We start from the raw sequence: 22,284 nt of genomic DNA, 5'->3' as shown, positions 1-22,284 counted from the left end.
ATGGCTTAACCCTTGCAATGCTCTGTTTAAATACCCATTCCCTCACCCTCTTTCCCTCTAACGCTCTCCTATTTTGGTGCCTTCCTTCCTTCTCCGCCTCTCCTTTCTACCACTTCTCTTACTTATTGCCTAACTGATTCCTTCCCAATTTAGTTTCTCCTCCTAAATTCATCGCTTCAATTTTAATTAATATTAATTTAATTTAATTTAAAGATTCGTTTGGAATAAAATAAAAAAAATTGAAATAATTTATGTGATTTGAGTATACTATTTTGGAATGAGAGATGTTAATTTTAAACTATATGTATTTGAATTTTTAATCTAAATCTTGAGGTTGTTGTCAAGAAGAAATCTAGATTTTGTCTAATTAAAATTTTAACCAGTTTTATTTATTTATTTATTTATTTTGTAAACGAGTATTTTCTCATTTACTAATAAAATAATTTGTTATTGTATATATTATATTCAAACAATAATGGTTTATAATATAAGGATAAAATAGTGTGACTGGTATTGACATAGCTTATTTTGTAATTGTTTCAAATAATTTCATTTATATAATACTTAACTACAAAATACTTAATATCCGGTAAATTTGTTAATTAAAAAAAGTTAATATTTTAAGAAATGATCCTATATGAATTGTGAATATTTTTTTTTTTTTAGTTAATTCAATATATCTACCATTTTGGGACTTGATGGTTGGAAACATGAGTCATATGTAACCTCTAAATTTTATAATTAATATTTTGGAGAGAAAAATGTTTCTATTCTTAATATGAAAATGTGATATTCAATGTAATTAAATATATATTGGGTGATATTTACTCCATTGTTTTTAAATATTAGGTGATATTAGGGATCTTTTTTTAAGTTAGGTGATATGCATGTTACTTCTCAACTGTGTCTTCAAAGGATAGTTCGAGCCTTCCTTCTCCTTTCAAGACCTACCCAGAAAGAGAATTAAGTGTTTCTTGGTCGTGAAGACCTACCCAGAAAGAGAATTAAGTGTTTCTTGGTCGTGAAGACCTACCCAGAAAGAGAATTAAGTGTTTCTTAGTCGTGAACATCTGAATAAGACAAACTGCCCTGTAGTTCGCTTCGAAAAAAAACAATTAGAATTAGGCTCGTTGAATTTTCATTAACACTCAAGAAGAGAAAGCATAACACAAACCATTATAGAAAGTGCTAAATAATGAAGCAAAGAGCCGGTTCATGTGTCTTGATTCTTGATGTTGTAGTAAATATTATGGAACGTTTACAGGAAAACGTGTTTACATAGTTATAATGAAGAATTCAAAATCAGGTATTAGTTCTTCAAATTATAATGAAGAATTCAAAATCAGGTATTAGTTCTTCAAATTCACGGTATCGTATATACCCACTTAATCTCAATTCATGCCTCGACACTCGACTATGTAGGACCGTACCATGGCTCGTTAAGCTTCACCTTGGCTAGGAGTCAATAGGGTTTGAAGACTATATTATTTAAACTTTAATTTGTAACACATGTCAATTTGTTATTGGTCTTAATTCTTATAATTTTATCACTAATTTATAAATAAACATTAATTCAAATTTTCTAAAGGATAATCAAAGAGGAGATTGACCTTATTGAACATTCATTTTATATAAATGATGCATAATATATATTAATATTTTATTATATTGTGTTAAAATGATATAATAATATTATTATTTTATCCCAACTTTATATGTTTTGATAATAACAAATCTTTTATTAATTAATTATTTTGACATGTGAACAAATAAACTGTGACGTGTGGATAATGATAATAAAAAGTGGATAATGATAAGAAAATTTTATTATATTTTTTTTATTTCCAACAATTATAGATAAAAAATCATTAAAAAAAAAAACAAAAAACACCCTTCCCAAATCACTTGATCCGTCTGAAATTCCCACAATTGGAGGACGGTATCAATGAATGATCTCAAATGGTATACGGCTTGGGTAACGGCATGCCCTTCACCACTCCACACAGCAAAGTGCGGTCTGGAATGTTGTACTCATCTCGGAGCGACAGAGCTGGGGACAGGACACTGACATACATTTGCTGTCCCAAGTAACGGTTTTCTGTCAGCTCAGACCTCAAGTTCCACATCCCACAATTGTCGAATGTCAGAAGAATCGCCGCCCATGACTTGGGATAAACCTGGATGGTGTGTCGGCTCACCGCATCAAGAAGATTGTAGTTGGCTCGCTTCTCTGGAGACCATTTCCCTGGCTCGATGCTGTAAACCACATTAAACAACACAACAATCAATACCCATATATGCTATAACTCATTGGGGGAACGAAACAATTGCATTACTAATACTTACGCTACGGCAAAGAAGGAGTAGCCATTCAAATGCCATGCTTGGAGCACCTTCTCATGGTTCTCAAAAATGATCTCAACGAAGTTGCGGTAGGTTGCATTCAGAACATTAGGAGCCACAGTGATGGTGGATGAACCTTCTGGTAATCCCTCGTCGGAAATCGTGTCGTACTTGAACACCTTCTCAGGGACTTTGAAGTATTCCGCAAGCTTCAATGGAGTTTCGGTTTCGACATGAGAGACGCCATTGATGGCATATCGTAGCTTACCGTCGACCTTACCGGCTGAATTGACGAGCTTGATGGTGCGAGTAATGTTGATTGAACCATAGCGGAAGGAGCCTTGGGGGTTGGGTCTAGCAGCACTGGCAGTGAGGTTCCATCGGAAGGTGCGGAATTGATTGAGGGACCAAGCCCAACCTATGGGTGCCTCTGGAAGATCAGAAGAAGCAGGACCTTTGCCATTGGTGTAACGAATGATGGCTTTAGTTGAAAGAATGTTCTTCAAGAAACGAGTGGATGCCATCATGTAATAGTCTCTGGGCTCTTGATTGGCAGTGACCAAAACAGAGAAGCATTGCCCCACATGGACGTCGAGGGATTGGTAATCGTTTTGGACCACGTGTGAGCCTTCCATCTCAACAAGCTTCATGGAATGGCTTTGGATTCTAAAATTAAGAGATGCCTTAAGCCCCACGTTGCAAATTCTGTACTTATAAGTCTTCTCGGGCTTCATGGTGAAGAGTGGCTCATCACTGCCATCGCCCTTTTCGTTCTTGCCATTGATCAGGACGCCATCGGGTCTAGCCAGGGTGCGGCCGCTGTCCAAGAATTGCTTCAAAGTGGTGTGGCTCTTGGAATACCAATCGCCAATGAGGACGGTGTAGTCGTCTTCTGGGTCGGCATAAGGGACGGGGATGAGTAGACGGCTGTTGATGCGGAGGCCACCGAAGCCACCGGCGGCTCGGTGCATGGCGGTGGATGGGTAGTAGAAGAAGCTTCCGATTTGGTCCTTGACTTGGAAATGGTAGGTGAAATTGGTGCCAGCAGGGATGGGGCAGGTGGTCCCGGGGAGGCCGTCTTGCCAGCAATTCTTCCTGTGTTGGATGCCGCTCCAATGAATGAGGAAGGGCTCGTCGAGGTGGTTGAAGACGTTGACGACGACGTTGTTGTTGGTGGTGGAGTTGATGTTAGGGCCGGGGAACTCGCCGTTGATGAGGATGCCTTGTTGGGGGACGCCAAGCGGAGAGATGGTGCCGTAGGTGACCTTCCAAGTGAAGAAGAGGTAAGGGTCTTCGGCGTGGACCGCCCATAGGGATGCGGCGCAGACGCAGAGCAGCAGGGTAAATATGGACACGAAACTCATATTGTTAAAGCTTCCTTATTTTGCTTTGTTTTTTTTTTTTTTTTTTGTTTTTGTTGTTGTTTTGTATGTAAGCCAGGTTGGTTCCCTGATGGCTAAGCCTTGCAAGCGTTGGTTTATATAGTGGTTTTTAGTTCATTTCCTAACTATTTTCTGCCCGTTTTTTTCTCTAACGGTCCCCTTTTTTTCTTGCTTTGGATGATTTTAGCGCCAAGTGTATGACTCTCCTTAATTATAGGAGTTTCTGTTTTTTTTTTTTTTTTGAAGAATATCAGTGGATCTTAACGTACCTTGAATGATTATATACGATGGTTAATTTAATTTGAATATGATTTTGATTTCTATGGATTATGTTTAGTTTTTATATGGTTATTAAATTTTTTTATTATACTTGTTTGTGAAGAATTATGGGTTTTGGGTGGATAGTGTTCTTGTCTTGGTTATTAATTTGAGTGGTCGTTGTTGTTGTTTATGGTGTTTCAATTACCTTTCAATGGCTCGGTTAATTTAGTCGGTGAAAATGTTTGTTTCTTTGAGTTTATGACTTGACCTGTAGTTTTGGGAGATGACACTTGAAAAGAGTTTTAGAGATGAACCTGCTATGCTACGGATCTATACGTGGCTTGACTTTGTCTTATAAACTATAGCTTTCATCTCTAGTGGTTTTATTATCGCTCATGACTAGTGAAGGGTGTATGTTATAGAGACGTGGCTTGGGGTGTTCAAAAAATAAAATGACTCGACTTGAAGTAACTTGTATGATTTGAAGTGGCTTGGGGCTAATTCGGAATTGATTGTTAATTTTAAAATATACATTTTTGCTTGATATATATACATATATTTAATTAATTTCATAATTATTTATTTTCTAATTATTTATAAAAAATAATATTTAACTTAATTTTTTAAATATATATTGAAGTTGAATGGTAAATCTTAATTAAATGTTTCTAAATAAATAAATGTTTACATAAATCTTTAAACTTTATTTGGTTTTACTGTTAATTTTTTTTTTTTGAGACATAACGTCGCCTTATCTCTTCAATTTATTAGATATCATATTTTTACAAAAAAAAAAAAAAATAATAATAATAATAATAATAAAATATTTATTATTCATATATCTATTTAATATGAAGTAATAACAAATATATAATATCAGAATTTTTGTTTTAGATTTATATTTAAATTTGAGTTTTTTTTTGTGATATACATGAAAATAAATTAAAATATATTTTAATTCTAAAAATTATTTTCACGAAAATTAATTTATAATATTTCAATTCAAGAACCTAATATACATAAAATGAAATGATAACCTATTAGATACAATCTTAAAAATTTAAGAATCATACTTCTTACTTAACCACTTTAATAACGAATAAACTAATATCGGATTGAAAATTTAGCCACGAACATTACGTTCTAGATCTGCCACCGAGCGAGCAAGCAACCATCTGTTAACATTGATACAAGGTAAAGTATGATGGGAATAACACATTTATTTTCTCCTTGCTTACAATGAAATCACATAAGAATATAAGGGAAAACCAGAAAGCTTCAATACTCATACATAACAGCAGCAGAAGCAGCAGCAGCAGCAGCAGCAGCAGCTGGTGGAACATAGCAGACAACCATGCCACAGGTAAACGGGAATAACAACAAAAAAAATACCATAAAATCTATTATGACAAATTAATGGCATCATCGGCTATCTCCCTGCGAGGATACATCACCAAAAACAATTGCTCAACTACTCTCCATACAATGAGGAACGAGATTTTTAAGAGTCTTGAGGTGTCTCAAATCTCGTTGGGGTGTCAATACCCATCATACAGCAAAGGCCTGATATTAGGATTATGAGCAACACGATCCCCTGCATAAGTGGAGATTTGGAAGCAAATTTTAAGTCGAAATGGCAGCCCATTTAACCAGTGAGACTCGTTAAGAACACGCATAACGAGATGAAAGTGTGCTAAAAGGGAGGTAATATGATCAAGGTTTTGGGGAAAGGGTAAAACTTTATCAAGAACTAATAGCCAAATATATATGGGAATTGGTGCACATATGATTTTTACCATTCAGCGGCATAAGCAAGAAGATAACCAGAAATTGCCACCAAATATGCCATTTAAACAGTGAGACTCATGAAGAACACACATAACGAGATGGAAGCATGCTAAAAGAGAGGTAATATGATCAAAGTTTTGGGAAATGAGTAAAACTTTATCTAGAACTAATAGCCAAATAGATATAGGAATTGGTGCACATATGATTTTTACTATTCAGCGGCATAAGCAAGAAGATAACCAAAAATTACCACCAAATATGATGATCTCACATGTAATTATCTTAGAAATAAAGGGTGTTCTTTCTTTTATGCCTGGTGTGTTGGGGCAGAGGAGATAAGATGAGGGAAACAAGAAGATTGGTCCAGATGATAATAAACCAAGTAACATGAAAACCTATTCCTAAATCCTGATAATGAAACTACAATGCTTTGCCTAGTTCGCCTACCGAATTCCATGCTGAAATAAGTCATTAGTGTCCAACTTTATACAAGGTGCAGCCAAAATATACAAATTATAAAGCTAGAATATCACACATAATGACAGTTAGTGACTCACAACAAAGAGGCCCTCGAGAAGAGATGATTTAATTTGGCAGACTTCATCACAGAAATTTGCTGATTTAGTTGATCCATTTCCAGAGGAACCCTCAGCAAGAAATCTTTCAAGCTTCATAGAAGTATGGCGAATGGACCGAAAGGGATCCGATACATAGAGAATTTCATACTTTGACCCAACATGCTCTGCAGAAGTCATTATTTCCAACAAAGCTTTGCCTATAATAATTTCAAAATTCAGCACAAAATGTTGTTAGCACTACAGCCATAATGTCAATCATGTTGCTAGTTCTAATAACCATTGTAAGACAAAGTAAAATGCGTCAACATACTTTCAGAAGCCCATGAATTAACTTCTTTAGGTGAATTGAAACCTCCATGACAGAAAACTACCAAATCTGTCTCTCCCTTTGGCTTCTTTTCCATTCTTGAAACCATATAATCCTACTCGTTTGACGTAGAAAGAACAAATAAGAATATCACAAATGTTCTAAGAAAACAAATGACTTTAGTCATATAAAGATAGATTTACATTAATTGAAAGCTGCAGGGGAAGTCTCTGGAACGATTCATCCTCAATGGAGCACAACTCATGGAAGGCACTATTGCTGATTCCCAGGTCATGCCCACACGATTTTTTGAACTCTGAGATCAATGAATTTTCAATCGTCCCGCTTTCTGGTGCAGCCACATAAGGAAATGCCAAGGAGAAGTTAGACCTTGAGAAAGAGACCTGTGAAAATTGATCCTGGATTTAGAGACAAGACTCAAAGACATGCAGTTTTAGAATTTATAAAGCAAATTGCTTTTGCAAACCTTTAGTAAGTCCTTAAGGTTTGGATCCACGTGCCTGCTCAACATAAAATCTGATTGCAACTATGAAACCAAACGAATCGTCAAGGAAAAAATATGTGAACCAACATAACAATGCATCAAATTATTATCCTGAATAATAGAAAAAGTATTTGTGGTACACTAAAAAATTTGCAAGAAAATAATTGACAAATTCACCAATTAAAGAATTACATGATGAAGACTGAATAATCTCAAAATTCATATATTCCTACCTCTGAACCAACAAAGACTATTGCAAGATCCACATGCTGCTCTACATTCTTTCTTGAGCACTGAAGAAATAAATAACAAATAAAATATAAATATAAGAAGAAATCAAGAAAAAAGAATATACAAAAAGGCAAAACAGCTAGCTTTTCTAAAAATAAAAATTGTGCATGCAGAACAGACTTGAAATATACAAGATATCTTAAAAAACTAGTGATAGAGAACTTCAGAACAAGATGTGAAATGTAACAAACACCAGAAATTTTGACCAGCCCCCTTCATACAGAACAGACTTTGCCAGCTCCTGTGGAGAAATGGTCTGGTAATCAACAGATTTTTCGATCATGTTGTTTGAAAACCTGCAACCATATAGTACAACTATTAAATTATGCCTAGAACAATGATGCATAGTATATAACATGTCCAAAAAGGAATTTATGGGGACATCTAAAAGTTAGAGACAATTGATCCAACAATGAAGAGGGCGATCCTGATCAATTGTATCTAAAGATCAACTTAAGTACATATATCATTCATTTGCAACAATTTAACACACAAAAAATGTCATACGGCGTACCCATGGTGATGATGAGGAGACCAGAGGAATGCAGGAACAGTGGATGGCAAAGATGAGCTAGGTTCAAATGTCGCTGCCACCAGGAGAACAACAAGAAGCAAACCCAGCTTGGGCACGTCCACCTTCTTCATCTCTCTGTTTCTGCACATCAACAAGATGGGGTGAGTCCAGAAAGAGTTAGAAGTTCAAATATAATTTGAAAAAACATACAACAAGATATAACATACATTTAAAAAACATATAACAAGTTAGAGAGTTTAGATGCAAAATTAAAAACAATAATCAAATTGTGTTTATCGTTCAAATGTTGGCCAAATTGGATCTGCAATGTCCTCTCTCACTTGAGCCATTCACTTAAACGATGTCTTACCAAGGCAGAGAAACTACTTTTGCAGTTTCTGAAAATTTTCACATATTTTAGGAACTTTTAAAAATTTTAGAAACAAGAAATGGGAAAGATTTTCACATATTTCACATTTATTTCTATTTCATTTTGATTTCTTCAATCCAACCAATTCGAACATGGGAGGAATTGGAATGAGTTCAAATTTAATCTAAAATCCTTCCAAATCCGTCTTATTTCAGAAGAAACCAAACGACGAGACAAAACAGGATTTGAAATCAGATGGAAATTCAATCCTAATTTTTTGCTCAAACCAAACACAATAAATGACTTCAAATCCGTTCTGATTTGAAATCCTTTCAAATTCAGGGTTTCCAGACAGATGGGGGAAGACAACAGGTAAATATCATAAGAAACTAATTCCAGAAGGAAAGAAATTTTGCTTACCAGAGAAATCAACGCCGAAGTAGATTTGATTAACCCTTCCTGTTCGTCGCTCCTGTACAGTGGATGGTGCAATTGAAAGGGTTTATCACGGTGATTCTCTTCGAAACAGCGATCGAATAGCGAACACTCACTCGATCTTAGATCTTCGGAACCAATATGCTTTTTTATCGTTTCGTTCTCTCTCTTTTTTATTTAATTTAATTTATTTTTATTTTTTGTTTCTTGTTAAAAATTCGTCATAATATTCTCCCATTTTTTTTCCCTTTAAAATAATAATTTATGTAAATTGATAATATTCCTAGAATAAATAACAACTATTTTATTGGTTTTTCCTCTTTTTAGATCAATTCAATAATTATTTAATTTTCCAAAAAATAATTTAATTGAAGATTTTTTAGTTTTATTTAAAAAAAAAATTGAATTCTTTTATTATATTGAGTATGAAATTTAAAATTTAGTAGCCATAATTAATAAGATATTAATTATTATTTTAAAAATATTTAAATTTTTAATAAAAATAGGGTCGTATTTAATTTAAATCAGCTATTTATAATTATTTAAATATTGACTTAATTTATTAAAAGAATGGTAACAAAGTTTTTCAATCCTATTTTAAAATAGAATTTTGTTCTTACGGAACAGTTCTGTCACTTATTCATTCAGTCAACTGATATCAAAAGTTTTAGACGGAAGATACGAAATTATGGGCGAAAATCAAAAGTACTGAACATTACTTATGACAAATAGACATTGAGCTTCGTAGATCTGTGCATGACATACAGTGAGGATTCCATGTATGACAAATAGACACCGAGATTCGAAGGTTGGGTGATCAGTAGCTTTCAAGCCCATGAGTTGCCCTTGTCTATCAACCATATATATATATATAGTCCGTGCATGGAATTATAAAAATAATATTAAATTTTTCGATTACGACTTATATATGTATATATATAATATATATTATATATTATGTAACGGCCCATATTCATCGTTAGCAGATATTCTCCTCTTTGGGCTTTTCCTTTCGGGCTTCCCCTCAAGACTTTAAAACGCGTCTGCTAGGGGAAAGTTTCTACACCCTTGTAAATTGTGGTTTGTTCTCCTCCCCAACCAATGTGGGATGTCACAATCCACCCTCCTTCGGGGCTCAGCATCCTCGTTGGCACTCTTTCCACCGCACCCAAATCCTCCTCATTTGGGGCCCAACATCCTTACTGGCACATTGCCTCGTGTCTATCCCCCTTTGAAGAACAGCAAGAAGGCTAGCACATCGTTTGGTATCTAGCTCTGATATCATTTGTAACGACCCAGATCCACCGTTAGGTGATATTGTCCTCTTTGGGATTTTCCGGGCTTCCCCTCAAAACTTTAAAACACGTAGCACCATTGCTGGCACTCTTTCCTTCCTCCAATCGATGTGGGACCGCCCCCAAATCCTCTTCCTTTGGGTCCAACATCCTTATTGGCACACCGCCTCGTGTCTATCCCCATTCGAGGAACAGCGAGAAGGCGACACATCGTTCGGTGTCTGGCTCTGATACCATTTGTAACGGCCCAGATCCACCGTTAGTAGATATTGTCCTCTTTGGGCTTTCCCGGGCTTCCCCTCAAAGCTTTAAAACACGTCTGTTAAGGGAAGGTTTCCACACCCTTATAAATGTTGGTTCGTGCTCTTCTCCAACCAACGTGGATATATATATATTCATTAGAATTAACCCTAAACTAGTGGTTAATGTTAATTTTGAGATTTATTGAAATTGGGACTAAATTTAGCAGTTTTTAACCTAAAAAATGGTATAATTCTCTCAAGAAATGCCTTCCACACTCTTTCAAAATTTATCCTTCTTTGTAACTGATTCTGTCTTCACGTTATTCCGTTCTCGCTGTGCATCGAACTCGTGTTCCTCGCGAGCTCGCGCACGCTCATGAATTTCGCGGTCTAATTCAGCTCAGAAAGGGGGAAGAGGCTCAAAAGAGGAGAAGAATCAGAGAGAGAGAGCGACAGAAAAGAGTGTAGGAAATCAAATTATCGAGTGGGGAGTGCGGTGGCCGGAGGTGGATACGAGGTTGGGACGGTTCACTGGTGGGTGGGTGGTTTTTCTTTCAAATGGTATATGATGCTTTGCAATTCATTGAGAGATCGAATTCGGCCATGGCTTCGTGATTATGACAGGCTTCAATCTTTCGCAGTTATTCTCATTTATATCCAGGTGCATTCTTCCCCCTATCTCCGCCTTCTTTTCTTTGTTCTTCGTTCTTTACGTTTTGAATTCTTAATCTAATGTATCTACATACGTATGAGAAAGATCGGGTGCGCATTGGTTGGATCCCTAGGGGCATTGTACAACGGTGTATTACTTGTAAATTTGGCGATCGCATTATTTGCTTTGGTAGCCATCGAGAGCAGCAGTCAGAGTCTTGGCCGTACATATGCTGTTCTCCTGTTCTCTGCGATTTTCCTCGACATCTCCTGGTTCCTTCTTTTTGCCTACGACACATGGTCTCTCTCTAGCTCTCTCGTTTTAGTAATCCCAGCATGTTTAGTTTGTTTGAGAACGTGAGTCTGGACTGCTTGGTGAATTTAGCGATGTCTTGTCCTTGTCTATAGAGTAAAATTAGAAAGGATGCATACAGAACAAGTATGCGTTATAGTATAATTCTACAAAGCATATTGATATGATTAGTATGATAGCCAGCATGATCCCTGTCCGCCCCTAAAAATGCATTTCCAACGTTGAAGCTGCTTATTATACTCCTACAGTTCTTTACTCTTTAACTAGTTGGATAATTTCATGATAAACCTTCCTCACCGGTCCATGGAAGCACTGCTGTGTATGAGATAGATGAAGCTAATTTGATGAATGCAGAAACTTCACACTCAAAGTTGAAATTCTAATTCCGGACGAAATATGATTTTGAATTAGCTATGATTAATTAAAAAGGATTTTGAAGGGAGCTTTGATGTTGTATGGTTGCAACAATACTTGTACGTTTTATACGTTTTGAAGAAAGCTTCGATCTTGTATAGTTGGAGAGGGTTTTTAATTATTTATTTATTATACTTTTTTTTTCTGTAAAACTTATTTGAACAATGCATTCTCCTGACACCCATCTTTGTGCCTGCATTTTCTTTTTTAATGCTCATCAAGTGCGTACGTGCATAACGTGCTTCTAGATTGATGCATGATGCTGATTGCTGGCTATTTTACCCTGTTAATTGAATGAAAGATTGCTTATATGCAGGAACATCTCATCTGAGAAATATGGACCCTTTTTTACCTTTTCAGTGAAGCTTACTCTGGCAATGCAGATTACTGGATTTTCTGTTAGACTATCGTCTTCACTACTGTGGATTCAAATTTACAGATTGGGGATTTCATACATGGAAACTCCAATCCCCCGAGAGGCAGATTATGATTTGAGAAATAGTTTTCTTAGCCCTGCTACTCCAGTTGCAGTTAGAGAGCCCTCAGTTTCTGATGATATAATAGGGGGCTCTATTTATGATCCAACTTATTACTCGTCCCTCTTCGAAGATGGTCAAGATAGTAAATGTCTGTCTGGGGTAACGTATCAATTTATTTTAAGCACTCTTTCATGCAACCGTCATTGATCCATTGTCATTCATTTACTAGTTCTAAATTTTCTGCTGCGATCCTATTGCTTTATCCATTTAGTTTTCCATGGTATTCTTTTTATATGTAGTTAATATCATACTGAATTTCAGCATTCAATTCTTACAAGATGAAGAGGGCTAGCCTTATTACAAGTTTCCTTTACTGAATGAAGTTTTTTTGTTTATAAATATTTTTGAAGAGCAAATAAAATTTTATCACTATTACTATTATTATTATTATTATTGTAGAAATCCACTTTATTAGGATGAATTGGAGCTAAACCGATTTCAAATGTCTTAAAAATTTGTATTGAATAGGTGACCTCTTCACAAAGTCTAATCTAAATCCTTGATGTTTGCTTATAAACCTAATACCATCGAGTAGGACCTTTGGTGAAGTGAATGGCGTCAATTCATCTCCATGAGTTCTTAGCTATATTAGACCTAATAGTGGGAGTGAGATGAAAGATCAAGCAAATGAGAGAGAATACTTACTAGCAAACACTCTCCATGACCCGAGAGTCCTTGATGGTTTGTAATGTTCTAGTAGTAGATTACACAAAGTGCTCCCTTTCATCATTGATGACATGCAAATGGTTTTTACAGGAGACAGACAAATCATGGATGCCATTTCTCTTGCAGCTGAATCATTAGATGATTACCATAGCAATAATAATAAAGGTTTCATCCCGAAGATTTTTTCCCCTTTCGTTTGATAGGAGAGATCAATTTTGGAAAAGTATATGAGAAGGTTGATGGATCCTCCACTTAGATATGATAATGGAGCGAAAAGGTTTCAGCCTTTTGATGGAGAAGGTGGATCTACGACTCTCTCCACTACAATGGGAGGACTATTTGAGATATAAGGCAGGAGGATTTTCTTTCTCCTTTTCCTCTCTACTCTGGTGGTCGATTCTTGGAGTTGGTTTGTTGAAGTTAGTAAAAAAAAAAAAAAAAAAAAAAAAAAAAAAAAGATAAGTTGGAAGGTTTTAAGACTGGAAAAGATTAAAGTGATGAAATTGTGATAGTTTCAAATTGATGAAATTGTGGCATTTTTTTGTTGAAGATCGTTGGCCCTCAAGCTTGAATATAAATATTCAAAATTCCTCTTTGACCATGTGAATGTGGACAAAAAGTGTCTTCCTTCACATGTACTAGTGGATCCAAGTGTAGATAACATTAGTAAAAAGTTGGCTGAATGAAAAGACTTCCTAATATTGAAGGCATGAAGACTTGCTATTGTTACTTGGTGCCTTATGTTGTTCCTCTCTATTTCCTTAACATATTGTTAGATCCCATATTGGTTGGAGAGGGGAACGAGAAGGGTGTGGAAACCTCTCCCTAGCAGACACATTTTAAAACCTTGAGGGGAAGCCCAGAAGAGAAAGCCCAAAGAGGACAATATCTGCTAGCGGTGGGCTTAGGTTGTTACAAATGTTATAAAACCTGACACTGGGTGGTGTGCTAGCGAGGACGTTGGGCCCGCAAGGGGGCTGGATTGTGAGATCCCATGTTAGTTGGAGAGGGGAACGAAACATTCCTTATTAGGGTGTGGAAACCTCTCCCTAGTAAGCGTGTTTTAAAACCTTGAGGGGAAGCTCATAAGGAAAAACCTAAAGAGGACAATATCTGCTAGCGGTAGGCTTGGGCTGCTACATATACATTTGAGGTAAAGCCAGTATTTATTTATTTAGAGAAAATTATTAGAGGCTTTCTTTAGAGAGGTGCAAAGAGTAATGGGGTGGTCATTTAGTCAGCACTCTTAGCCAAATGGCTACGAACCAGAGATATTCTGAGGATGATAAATGTTGTAGAAAATAATTATTAGAAGCAGGTATGATCAATACAGAGATGTTTGGTTCCCAAACCATTTGAAAGTGAAGGACCTTTGTTACCCATGGAAGGACATCTCCAAACTAGGAGTTTCTTGGAAGTTAACTCCCATTTTAAGTCTGTCCTGAGATACGATTTTGGAAAGATAGTTGGCTATCCTTCTTCGCTTGGTGATACTTTTCCCTGATTATTCTTTTTAAACTACAAGTTTTTCTATATTTATAGCTATGGGTTGACCTCTAACAAAACTTAGAATCCTTGGTTTAGAAGAGATATTGTATAGAGAGGTGGAATAATGGACGAATGGGGTTTCTTTGTTATGTTCCTTAATATTCATAACCATGATAAATTTAGCCAACCAAGTCGTTCACCTCGACCCTTCTTTTTTTGAATGAACACTTAGCATGTTGATATGGAAAAGAAACTATAACTTTTTATGTGGTCCTTAGCCTGCAATAGCCTTTATACCTTGGATAGAGTACAAAAAGAGATCCAAATTATGCCTTATTGCCCCATATATGTTTGATGTACGAGTCAAGCCAGCATCCAACGACCACCTCGTCCATCACTGTTATTTGCTTATAGAGGCTGAAGTTTCATTTTAATCCTTTTTTTTTTTTTTTTTTACTTGCAGCTTCCCTAAGAAGATTGAATGTGGGCTAATTGAATTAATCTATGCTGGAGGTTAAAGGACAAAGCTAGAGTTTAATGGTGTAATGCTTGAAGTGCTCAACTTTTTAAGCTCACCTTCTTTGATTTTGTGGGTCATGTATGCGACCTCTTTATATTGGGTTGGAGCTGTTTCTTCAAGGAGTTTGGCTTGAGTATGGCTAAACATAAGTGCAGTGAGATGATTGAGAGGTTCCTTCTCCACCTTCCTTTCATGGTAGGGGAAGGTTGTTGTAGCTGAATCGGGTGTGTGTTGTTTTGTATGGTCTTTGGGAAGAGAGGAATACCAAGGTCTTTAAAGTGCTTGAGAGAGAGGTTTTGGTGTGACGGTTGGGCTCTTAATAGGTTCAACATCTCTTTGTGGGCTGCGATGGTTAAGCTGTTTTATAATTATCTGTTAGGTTTTGTTTTTGTTAGATTGGAGACCCTTTCTTTAGTTTGCCTCCTTTTGTGAGCTCTCTTTCTTGTACGCCCTTGTACTCTTTCATTTTTTTCTCCATGGAAATTTGGTTATTCATAATAGAAGGTAAACGACCCCTATTTGGAGTGCCCTAACAAATCTTTTTGTAATTGTCCCTCGTTCCTTGAGTGGAGGCCATTTTTTTTACTCCTCCTTGTTAGGCTCAATGATGTGTGTCTAGGTTGTTGTTTTTAATAAAATCATTTTCTTTTAGTAATAACTTTGTTTCCTATCCAAAAAGGGAGACTTGAGAGGCCATAGGTTAGAATCTATATATCTCGAGTGAAAAGGGAGTCTTGATATGCTGTCTACATCTATAATCGGGGGAATAACAACTTTTAGGTCTTAATAATATACTAAGCATATATGAGGAAATAATATTTTTTATCAATAAAAATTTGATTTTTGTACTCCTCAAGCTGGATGATATATGCTAGTCATTTTGTTGAAGACCAACCCTACCATTGGTTCGATGTAGAGCCTTGTAAATGTTTGCAACTTGTTATTAGGAAGACACATCTCTCAAGTTGATTATGTTTATTTCAATTATCTCATTGATGAAGTGAATCTATTTCACCATGCTTCATTTGGTCATTATGTATTTCGATATGCTTAATTCACCATTCGTTGTCCGATAGGGAAATGACAGATGTTGTGGCTTTTTGTCTTTGATTGGGTAGTTTTTGGTTGGCCTTGGGAGGGACGATTATTGTCTTTGTGGTCTTGGTCCTCCTGAAGGATTTTCTTGTAGTTCCTTTCTTTCATTGCCTGGTGAACCCTCTCCCGACCAGCTCCTCCATCTTTTCCTTGCTGTAGAAAGCCAAAATTTCCTAGAAGGTTCAATTTTTTGTGTAGTATTACTTTCATGAAAATGTTCATATCTTAGATCGTGTTTCAAGGAAGTTGGTGGTGTAAAAGAATTAAAATATTAGAGGTGTATGCTTTCTTGTTTGGTGAGTATTCTATAAGGTACATTTCATGGATTGGGTATCAAGTTTTCTATTGTGTTGAGGATAGAGATAAACAAAGGCAATATTTTAGGCTACAATTGAGACATGAAAGTTTTTTACGGGTGTCTTGAACTTGAGAATGTAAAAGGACATTAGTTTTTGGAACAGTTTGCAGCTAGAACAACTTCACCTCACCCTGAAGGTGCGTTTTTTGCATTTTAACCACACTACTTTGTTGTGATGTGTCAACCCAAGAACTTTGGTGCGTAATGCCATGAGATTAAAGATAGTATCCAAGAGTAGAGTTGAAGAGATCACAACTTTTATTAGTTCAATTACTTCTAAGTACTTTAATATTGATTTGAAACTGAATTAGGATCACTTTATGAAAGAATGCATTGTCAACTAGTTTCGATTTACCTTTAAAATGTCCAACTCAAATGGGCGATCGTCAACTAATGAAAGAAACCAACATGTTCCGGTGGCATTTATTTACCCCTTTAAGGTCCCTCCAATATCTCCATGAATAAGAGAGAAAGGTTGAGATGGTCTATTAGAATGAGGTAAAAGATGAATGTGCGTGTGTTCGGAGAGTTGAAAGTTCTCACACTCAAAGAGTTTGCTATATTATTAATTAACAAAGAAGGCTACATATACTTAAGGGAGAAAAAAAAAAAAAATTATGGTTGCAACCTCTGAGGGGGGCCTCTTTTTTGCTCCGGATTGAGAAAAACATAGGCTCTTCAATAACAAAGTTAAGTCTGTTGGAAAGGTTCTCGGATCATGTTTTTGGTTGGTCTCTTTCAGTCTAAGTTCTATGCTCCATATAAATCGTAATGTTTCCCATCTTTCTGCCAATTGGAAGAGTTTGGTTTTCCTCCCCTTTCTGAAATGCCCTGCATGTGCCTACACCTATATATTATTGAGCCTCGTTCATGTCTTCTGTTTTTTCAATTGACTAACTAACCAATGATAGCATCATTTCTTGCTATTTCTATCTGTAGGTCTCCCATTTTGGCCATGGTGATAATGGTACTGCTTCTGGGTCAGATGTGTCTCGATCAAAGCTGCCCAGACATTTCCAAGTAGCCGACGTGAGTGTACTTATCTCAGATAATGGAATCTGTTAGTTATCAAGGCTTATAGAATTTAGTTCACTCTGCCTAACCAATGTTGTAAGATAAAAAAAATTGTTATGTTTGGATATTTAACCGTGGATAGCCAATGATGAGTTTATTGATTCTTTAGGCTGCGATTCCTCCCCCCCCATTTTAAAAGTAAACGAGAGAAACTGGATAAGTTTATTGATTCTTTAGGCTGCGATTTATAGAAGGATGGATCAAACTTGACTGGTGATTAGGCTTTGATTCTTACCCATGATCTCAAATCCTGTTGCCTCCACTCAATATCATGTAGTATGCTTATTCGTTGATCTTTAGGCGAAGAAGTAATCGAGTCTTTAGGCTGCGATATATAGAAGGATGGATCAACTTTCACTAGTTCTTTGTTGAGGTTCATCACTGCCCCAGATTGTTTCTGTGCCTCCACCCACCCCACATCCCACATGTTAATTTGATTCTAACTGGGTTCAATCTTTGTAGGATGAGCATGCAGCTGGACATCAGCAGCAGACGGTTTAGAGCCCCGAGTTGGCGAATTTGTTGACTATGATGTGCTCCTCCTGTTATTCTGATGTCACAAATTCCGCTTACGACCAACTACTACTACTACTACTACTACTACTACTACTCAGGTGCGGTTGGTTCACGTAGAGTCGTGTTTGTACAGCTTCGCATTATTAGATTTATAATTCTTTTTCCAGGATAAAATTTTTTCATTGAAGGAAGTTCTTGTGCCGTTCGGCTCTGTGCTGAGTAAAAGAAATGCCATTGTTTTTGAAGTCTCAATAGGGAAAGAAGTTTTTGTATTATTTTCGGAAGGAACAAGGAAATAAGTTAAATAAAAAGTTCATTAAAAAGGTCGAAAATAGTGATCAAGATTGATGCTCAATTTGTTTGTTATTCTCTTCGTTTGACACAATATCTTAGACGTTATAATTAATTTCAAAGTATATTCATGTCTTTCTAGCTCTCTTTTTCTTTTGTCGAACTAAACTCGAAATTGAATGGGGTTTTTAGTTTCTTAGATGTCATGACAATTATATATTTGTTCAAATGTTACGGTCATGCTTGTCCAAGGTTTGTTGTTTGTAGTCGCATGACAAATGTTCGGGTCATGTTTGTCTAGGACATGTTCATAGTCATGCTGGTCTAGGACATGTTCATGGTCATGCTGATCTAGGACATGTTTATAGTCGTACTATTATTGTTGTGTTATTACGAGGGTGCACGACTGTTCACTAAAATTATGTCTACACTTACTCGTGTTAAAATGTCCCAAAATGTATTATAGGGAGATATGACTAGTTGTCACTTCTTTCTACCTCGGTTATATGATATCAAAATCATTGTTGTTGCCTAATCTCTTTTAGTTTATAACATTGCTTTCTTTCATTGTTTTCAACGTATTTTCTCGCTCATGTTTTCTAAAACATATCTCTCAGACGTGACTCGAGGTCTGAACGTACGCTGACGTTGTCTATGAAGTCCAAGTTTCTCACGGCTGACTTATTCGTTGGGTTAAAACAAGTGTTGCACAATTGCTGCCTCACTGCAAGAGTACGATTGTGATAATAAATATATTAAACTTTCATACATATAATATACATACATAAGTTTTGTACTAAATATATCTTATTTCGTTATATTTTTATATTTAAAAAATATAAATTTGATAGGAAAGTATATAAAACCTTAACCATTTATAAAATCATAAAAGAGTCACATTTTGCATAGAGACAATATAAACATGGTATGAAACCATATAACTACAACCCGAACAAATACTACTTATTGAGCTTGTGGACAATTTATTTTTGTGTTTTGAGATCACGAATTTTTTAATTAGCTCATCTTTAAATACCTATGATGTCGAGCATATCATGGTTTATGGCCGAGCATTTATGTGTCTAATAAAAATAAAGTATTGTTTTCTTGACGCGAAAAAAATTCAAACCAACAAAACAGCGATAATCCATAGATCTAGCTCCTAAATAAATATATATATAAAGAATTTTAAAAATATTAAATGTTCAATATTTTTTAATATATTTAAATATATTTAATTTATTAGATATAAAATTAATTATTTATATAAATTAAAAAAAAAATGGTTGAATGGATTGAGAATAACTTATTAAACAAAAAAAGTAACCATTGAATAACGTATGGCCCACAAGATTATTAAAAATTTAGAAATGTTTTAAATACGTTTTAACTTAAAATTAATTACAAATTTAGTTTCTAAATATTGAAATTTGTGTTTAATTTCAACTAATTTAGTCCATAAAACATTTTATTATTTGTTCTTCAAAATTCACGGACGCAACAGAGGAGAGAGAGAGAGAGAGAGAGAGAGAGAGAGAGAGAATGTTTATTTACTTTTAGTTTTCTATTTGTTTCGTTTCATTGTATTGTTTGTTGAATTATCTCTCTCCCTCTCTCTCTCTCTCTCTCTCTCTCCCTCCCTCTCTCGCGCGCGCTTTGGGCTTCGCCTCGGCCTCCGTTCCGTTCCCTTTTCCACCCAATTCGCTGTATTGTATCGGAGCAATCGCACGGATTCCTGGAAATTCCTCAACCAGATACTTCTACGCTTCGTTTTGGTTTTCAAGTAATTCCCTTCTCGATTCTTCTTTTTTGTTTTCGTTTCTCGTTTCCTCCGCCAGATTGTATAATTGTTTGTGTTTGTAATTATCATTTTCGTTACAATTTCGTCAATTTTGAATCCATGGCTATCGTTTTCTCAAATGCCGAGGAGACGTTTTGATGATGGCTGCAATCCCCCTTTTGATGGTTGACCGGGAGTGGGGGGATCTGGATCTGATTATTCATGAGATCTGTGTAGAGTTTTCCGAGTTTTTGTGCATTCCACTTCGCATCTGATGAATTTTTCTTTTCCGAGATGAGCTACATATGATTTGTGATTATCCTGTTCTGTTTATTTCTTGGTGACAGAAAATAGCTTAGCGGAAGCTGTGGTTTCTTGCGGGGAGGATATCATCATCCTACAAAGGGGAAAAGGTGGAACGAACCACGCGTTGAGGATGGACGAGTCAATTGCAACAAGATATTGGTGTCACATGTGTTCTCAAATGGTGAATCCCATCATTGATGTAGAAATTAAATGCCCCTTCTGCCGTAGTGGCTTTGTCGAAGAGATGAATAACGGCGATATTTCCCGTGACAATAATGAGCTCGAATCCGATTTTGGATCGGAGCGAGCTTTATCTCTTTGGGCCCCGATCTTGCTTGGTATGATGGGAAATCCCCGAGGCCGGCGAAGATTCAGGCATCTAGAGTTCGATGAGGATGATGGTGATAACGACAATGATGAAGGGGAAGGGCATCGCCTGACTGAGCCGACTGACTTGGACCGAGAGCTTGATTCAGTCATGAGGAGGAGGAGAAGCTCAGCTACCATTCTACAATTGCTCCAAGGTATTAGAGCTGGAATGGCAACTGAATCAGAGAATTTTGAGAGAGAGAGGAACAGAGAGCGAGAGCGGGTTATTCTCATAAATCCTTTCAATCAAACCATTGTAGTTCAAGGAGGAGGAGGTCAAACTGAGAATCAAAACCACCCCATTGGGTCGTTGGGTGATTATTTCGTTGGACCTGGTTTGGATTTGCTATTGCAACATCTAGCTGAGAATGATCCTAATAGATATGGCACTCCACCAGCGCATAAGGAGGCAGTTGATGCGCTGCCCACAGTGAGAGTTGAGGATAATTTGCAATGTTCAGTGTGTTTGGATGATTTTGAGGTTGATGCAGAGGCCAAGGAGATGCCGTGCAGGCATAAGTTTCACACTGGTTGTATTCTGCCATGGCTGGAGCTTCATAGTTCTTGCCCTGTTTGTAGGCATCAATTGCCTGCAGATGAATCCAAGCGAGATGTTGATGGTGGTGGGTCTACTAGGTTCATGGGTGACCTCAACATTAATAATAATGGTGGTGGTGTTGGGGAGATTGAGGATGGGAGAAATAATGCTTCTGAGAGTAGATTTTCGTTTCCATGGCCATTCAATGGCTTGTTTTCATCGCAAGCTGGAGCTGGAAACTCCTCCGGAGGAAGTACAAGTGATTCTCAAAGGGATGACAGTTCCATTTGATTATCATATGAAGAAGCTGTCTGATATCGATGATGTCGATGTCAGTGTTGGTGTCGATGTCGATGTGGTGCTTGTGCACTGCTTGCGGAATCGATCTCGTGTATGTATGCATATAAATGTAAGTTTGTTATACAATTCTATACAGATGTCTTGCCGGCTGCCCTTAGAGGAATCTCCCTTATTGTTATTGTACCAACATTGTAGATGCTCCGCTGCCTTAATTCCCATTCTTTCCTTCAACTCCAATAACAAATATGGCTTGAGTTTTTGTTCAATGTCGCCTCAATTGTTTATGTATCCAATTACTTTGTTCTTGTCTTTTGATTCAAAGAAAATCATACAGACACAAAACTGTTATGGCCTTCCCCTGATGCATTAAGATGTTTACAAAGCTTAAAGGTATGCATCTTTTCCGGCATAAGGTAATATCATTATCAATATTAAAATGGAGCATAGAACGAAATATTTCTTATAAAGGTGAAGCTTAAGGAGGGAAAAAACTCTTCCCAGTAGACACGTTAAGTGAAAAAACTCTTTCTAGTAGACGCGTTAAGTGAAAAAACTCTTCCTAGTAGACGCGTTAAGTGAAAAAACTCTTCTAGACGCGTTAAGTGAAAAAACTCTTCCCAGTAGACGCGTTAAGTGAAAAAACTCTTCCTAGTAGACGCGTTATAAAACCGTGAGGCTGACGACAATACATAACGGGCTAAAACAGACAATATCAACTAGTAGTGTACTAACTCTCCGTAGTAGACACCTCTCAC

General features: G+C 36.5%; 4 protein-coding genes across 5 annotated transcripts; 2 read left to right on the top strand and 2 right to left on the bottom strand.

The window, feature by feature from the left end:
* Positions 1-1,852: 1,852 nt before the first annotated feature.
* LOC111795014 (L-ascorbate oxidase homolog) lies at positions 1,853-3,763 on the bottom strand. Its single transcript, XM_023677235.2, has 2 exons — positions 2,347-3,763; positions 1,853-2,256 (listed from the first exon to the last, which is right to left on the bottom strand). Exons 1-2 carry the CDS (start codon positions 3,705-3,707, stop codon positions 1,956-1,958), a joined length of 1,662 nt encoding a protein of 553 aa, XP_023533003.2. The 5' UTR covers positions 3,708-3,763; the 3' UTR covers positions 1,853-1,955.
* Positions 3,764-5,148: 1,385 nt separating this feature from the next.
* On the bottom strand, positions 5,149-8,940 carry LOC111796198 (uncharacterized). Its single transcript, XM_023678942.2, has 9 exons — positions 8,760-8,940; positions 7,970-8,110; positions 7,649-7,751; positions 7,398-7,457; positions 7,147-7,206; positions 6,863-7,063; positions 6,663-6,774; positions 6,332-6,549; positions 5,149-5,580 (listed from the first exon to the last, which is right to left on the bottom strand). Exons 2-9 carry the CDS (start codon positions 8,098-8,100, stop codon positions 5,488-5,490), a joined length of 978 nt encoding a protein of 325 aa, XP_023534710.2. The 5' UTR covers positions 8,101-8,110; positions 8,760-8,940; the 3' UTR covers positions 5,149-5,487.
* A 1,626-nt stretch (positions 8,941-10,566) lies between these two features.
* On the top strand, positions 10,567-18,277 carry LOC111795446 (uncharacterized). Of its 2 annotated transcripts, XM_023677879.2 has the most exons (5): positions 10,568-10,972; positions 11,069-11,262; positions 12,006-12,327; positions 17,295-17,384; positions 17,892-18,277. In XM_023677879.2, the coding sequence occupies exons 1-5, from the start codon at positions 10,877-10,879 to the stop codon at positions 17,928-17,930; spliced, it is 741 nt and encodes a 246-aa protein (XP_023533647.2). In that variant the 5' UTR covers positions 10,568-10,876; the 3' UTR covers positions 17,931-18,277. The 2 variants fall into 2 exon arrangements, with proteins under 2 accessions (XP_023533648.1, XP_023533647.2); XM_023677880.2 differs by lacking the exons at positions 17,295-17,384; positions 17,892-18,277 and adding an exon at positions 14,846-17,288 and having other exon boundaries at positions 10,567-10,972.
* Positions 18,278-19,817: 1,540 nt separating this feature from the next.
* LOC111795827 (E3 ubiquitin-protein ligase SIRP1) lies at positions 19,818-21,795 on the top strand. Its single transcript, XM_023678421.2, has 2 exons — positions 19,818-20,019; positions 20,364-21,795. Exon 2 carries the CDS (start codon positions 20,453-20,455, stop codon positions 21,518-21,520), a length of 1,068 nt encoding a protein of 355 aa, XP_023534189.2. The 5' UTR covers positions 19,818-20,019; positions 20,364-20,452; the 3' UTR covers positions 21,521-21,795.
* Positions 21,796-22,284: the final 489 nt, after the last annotated feature.

Source organism: Cucurbita pepo, chromosome 5, assembly GCF_057944985.1.
Source record: "Cucurbita pepo subsp. pepo isolate OVF chromosome 5, ASM5794498v1, whole genome shotgun sequence".
Taxonomy (NCBI): domain Eukaryota; kingdom Viridiplantae; phylum Streptophyta; class Magnoliopsida; order Cucurbitales; family Cucurbitaceae; genus Cucurbita; species Cucurbita pepo.
Note: the sequence above shows the minus strand (reverse complement) of the source record. Positions and strands in the feature narration are given on the sequence as shown.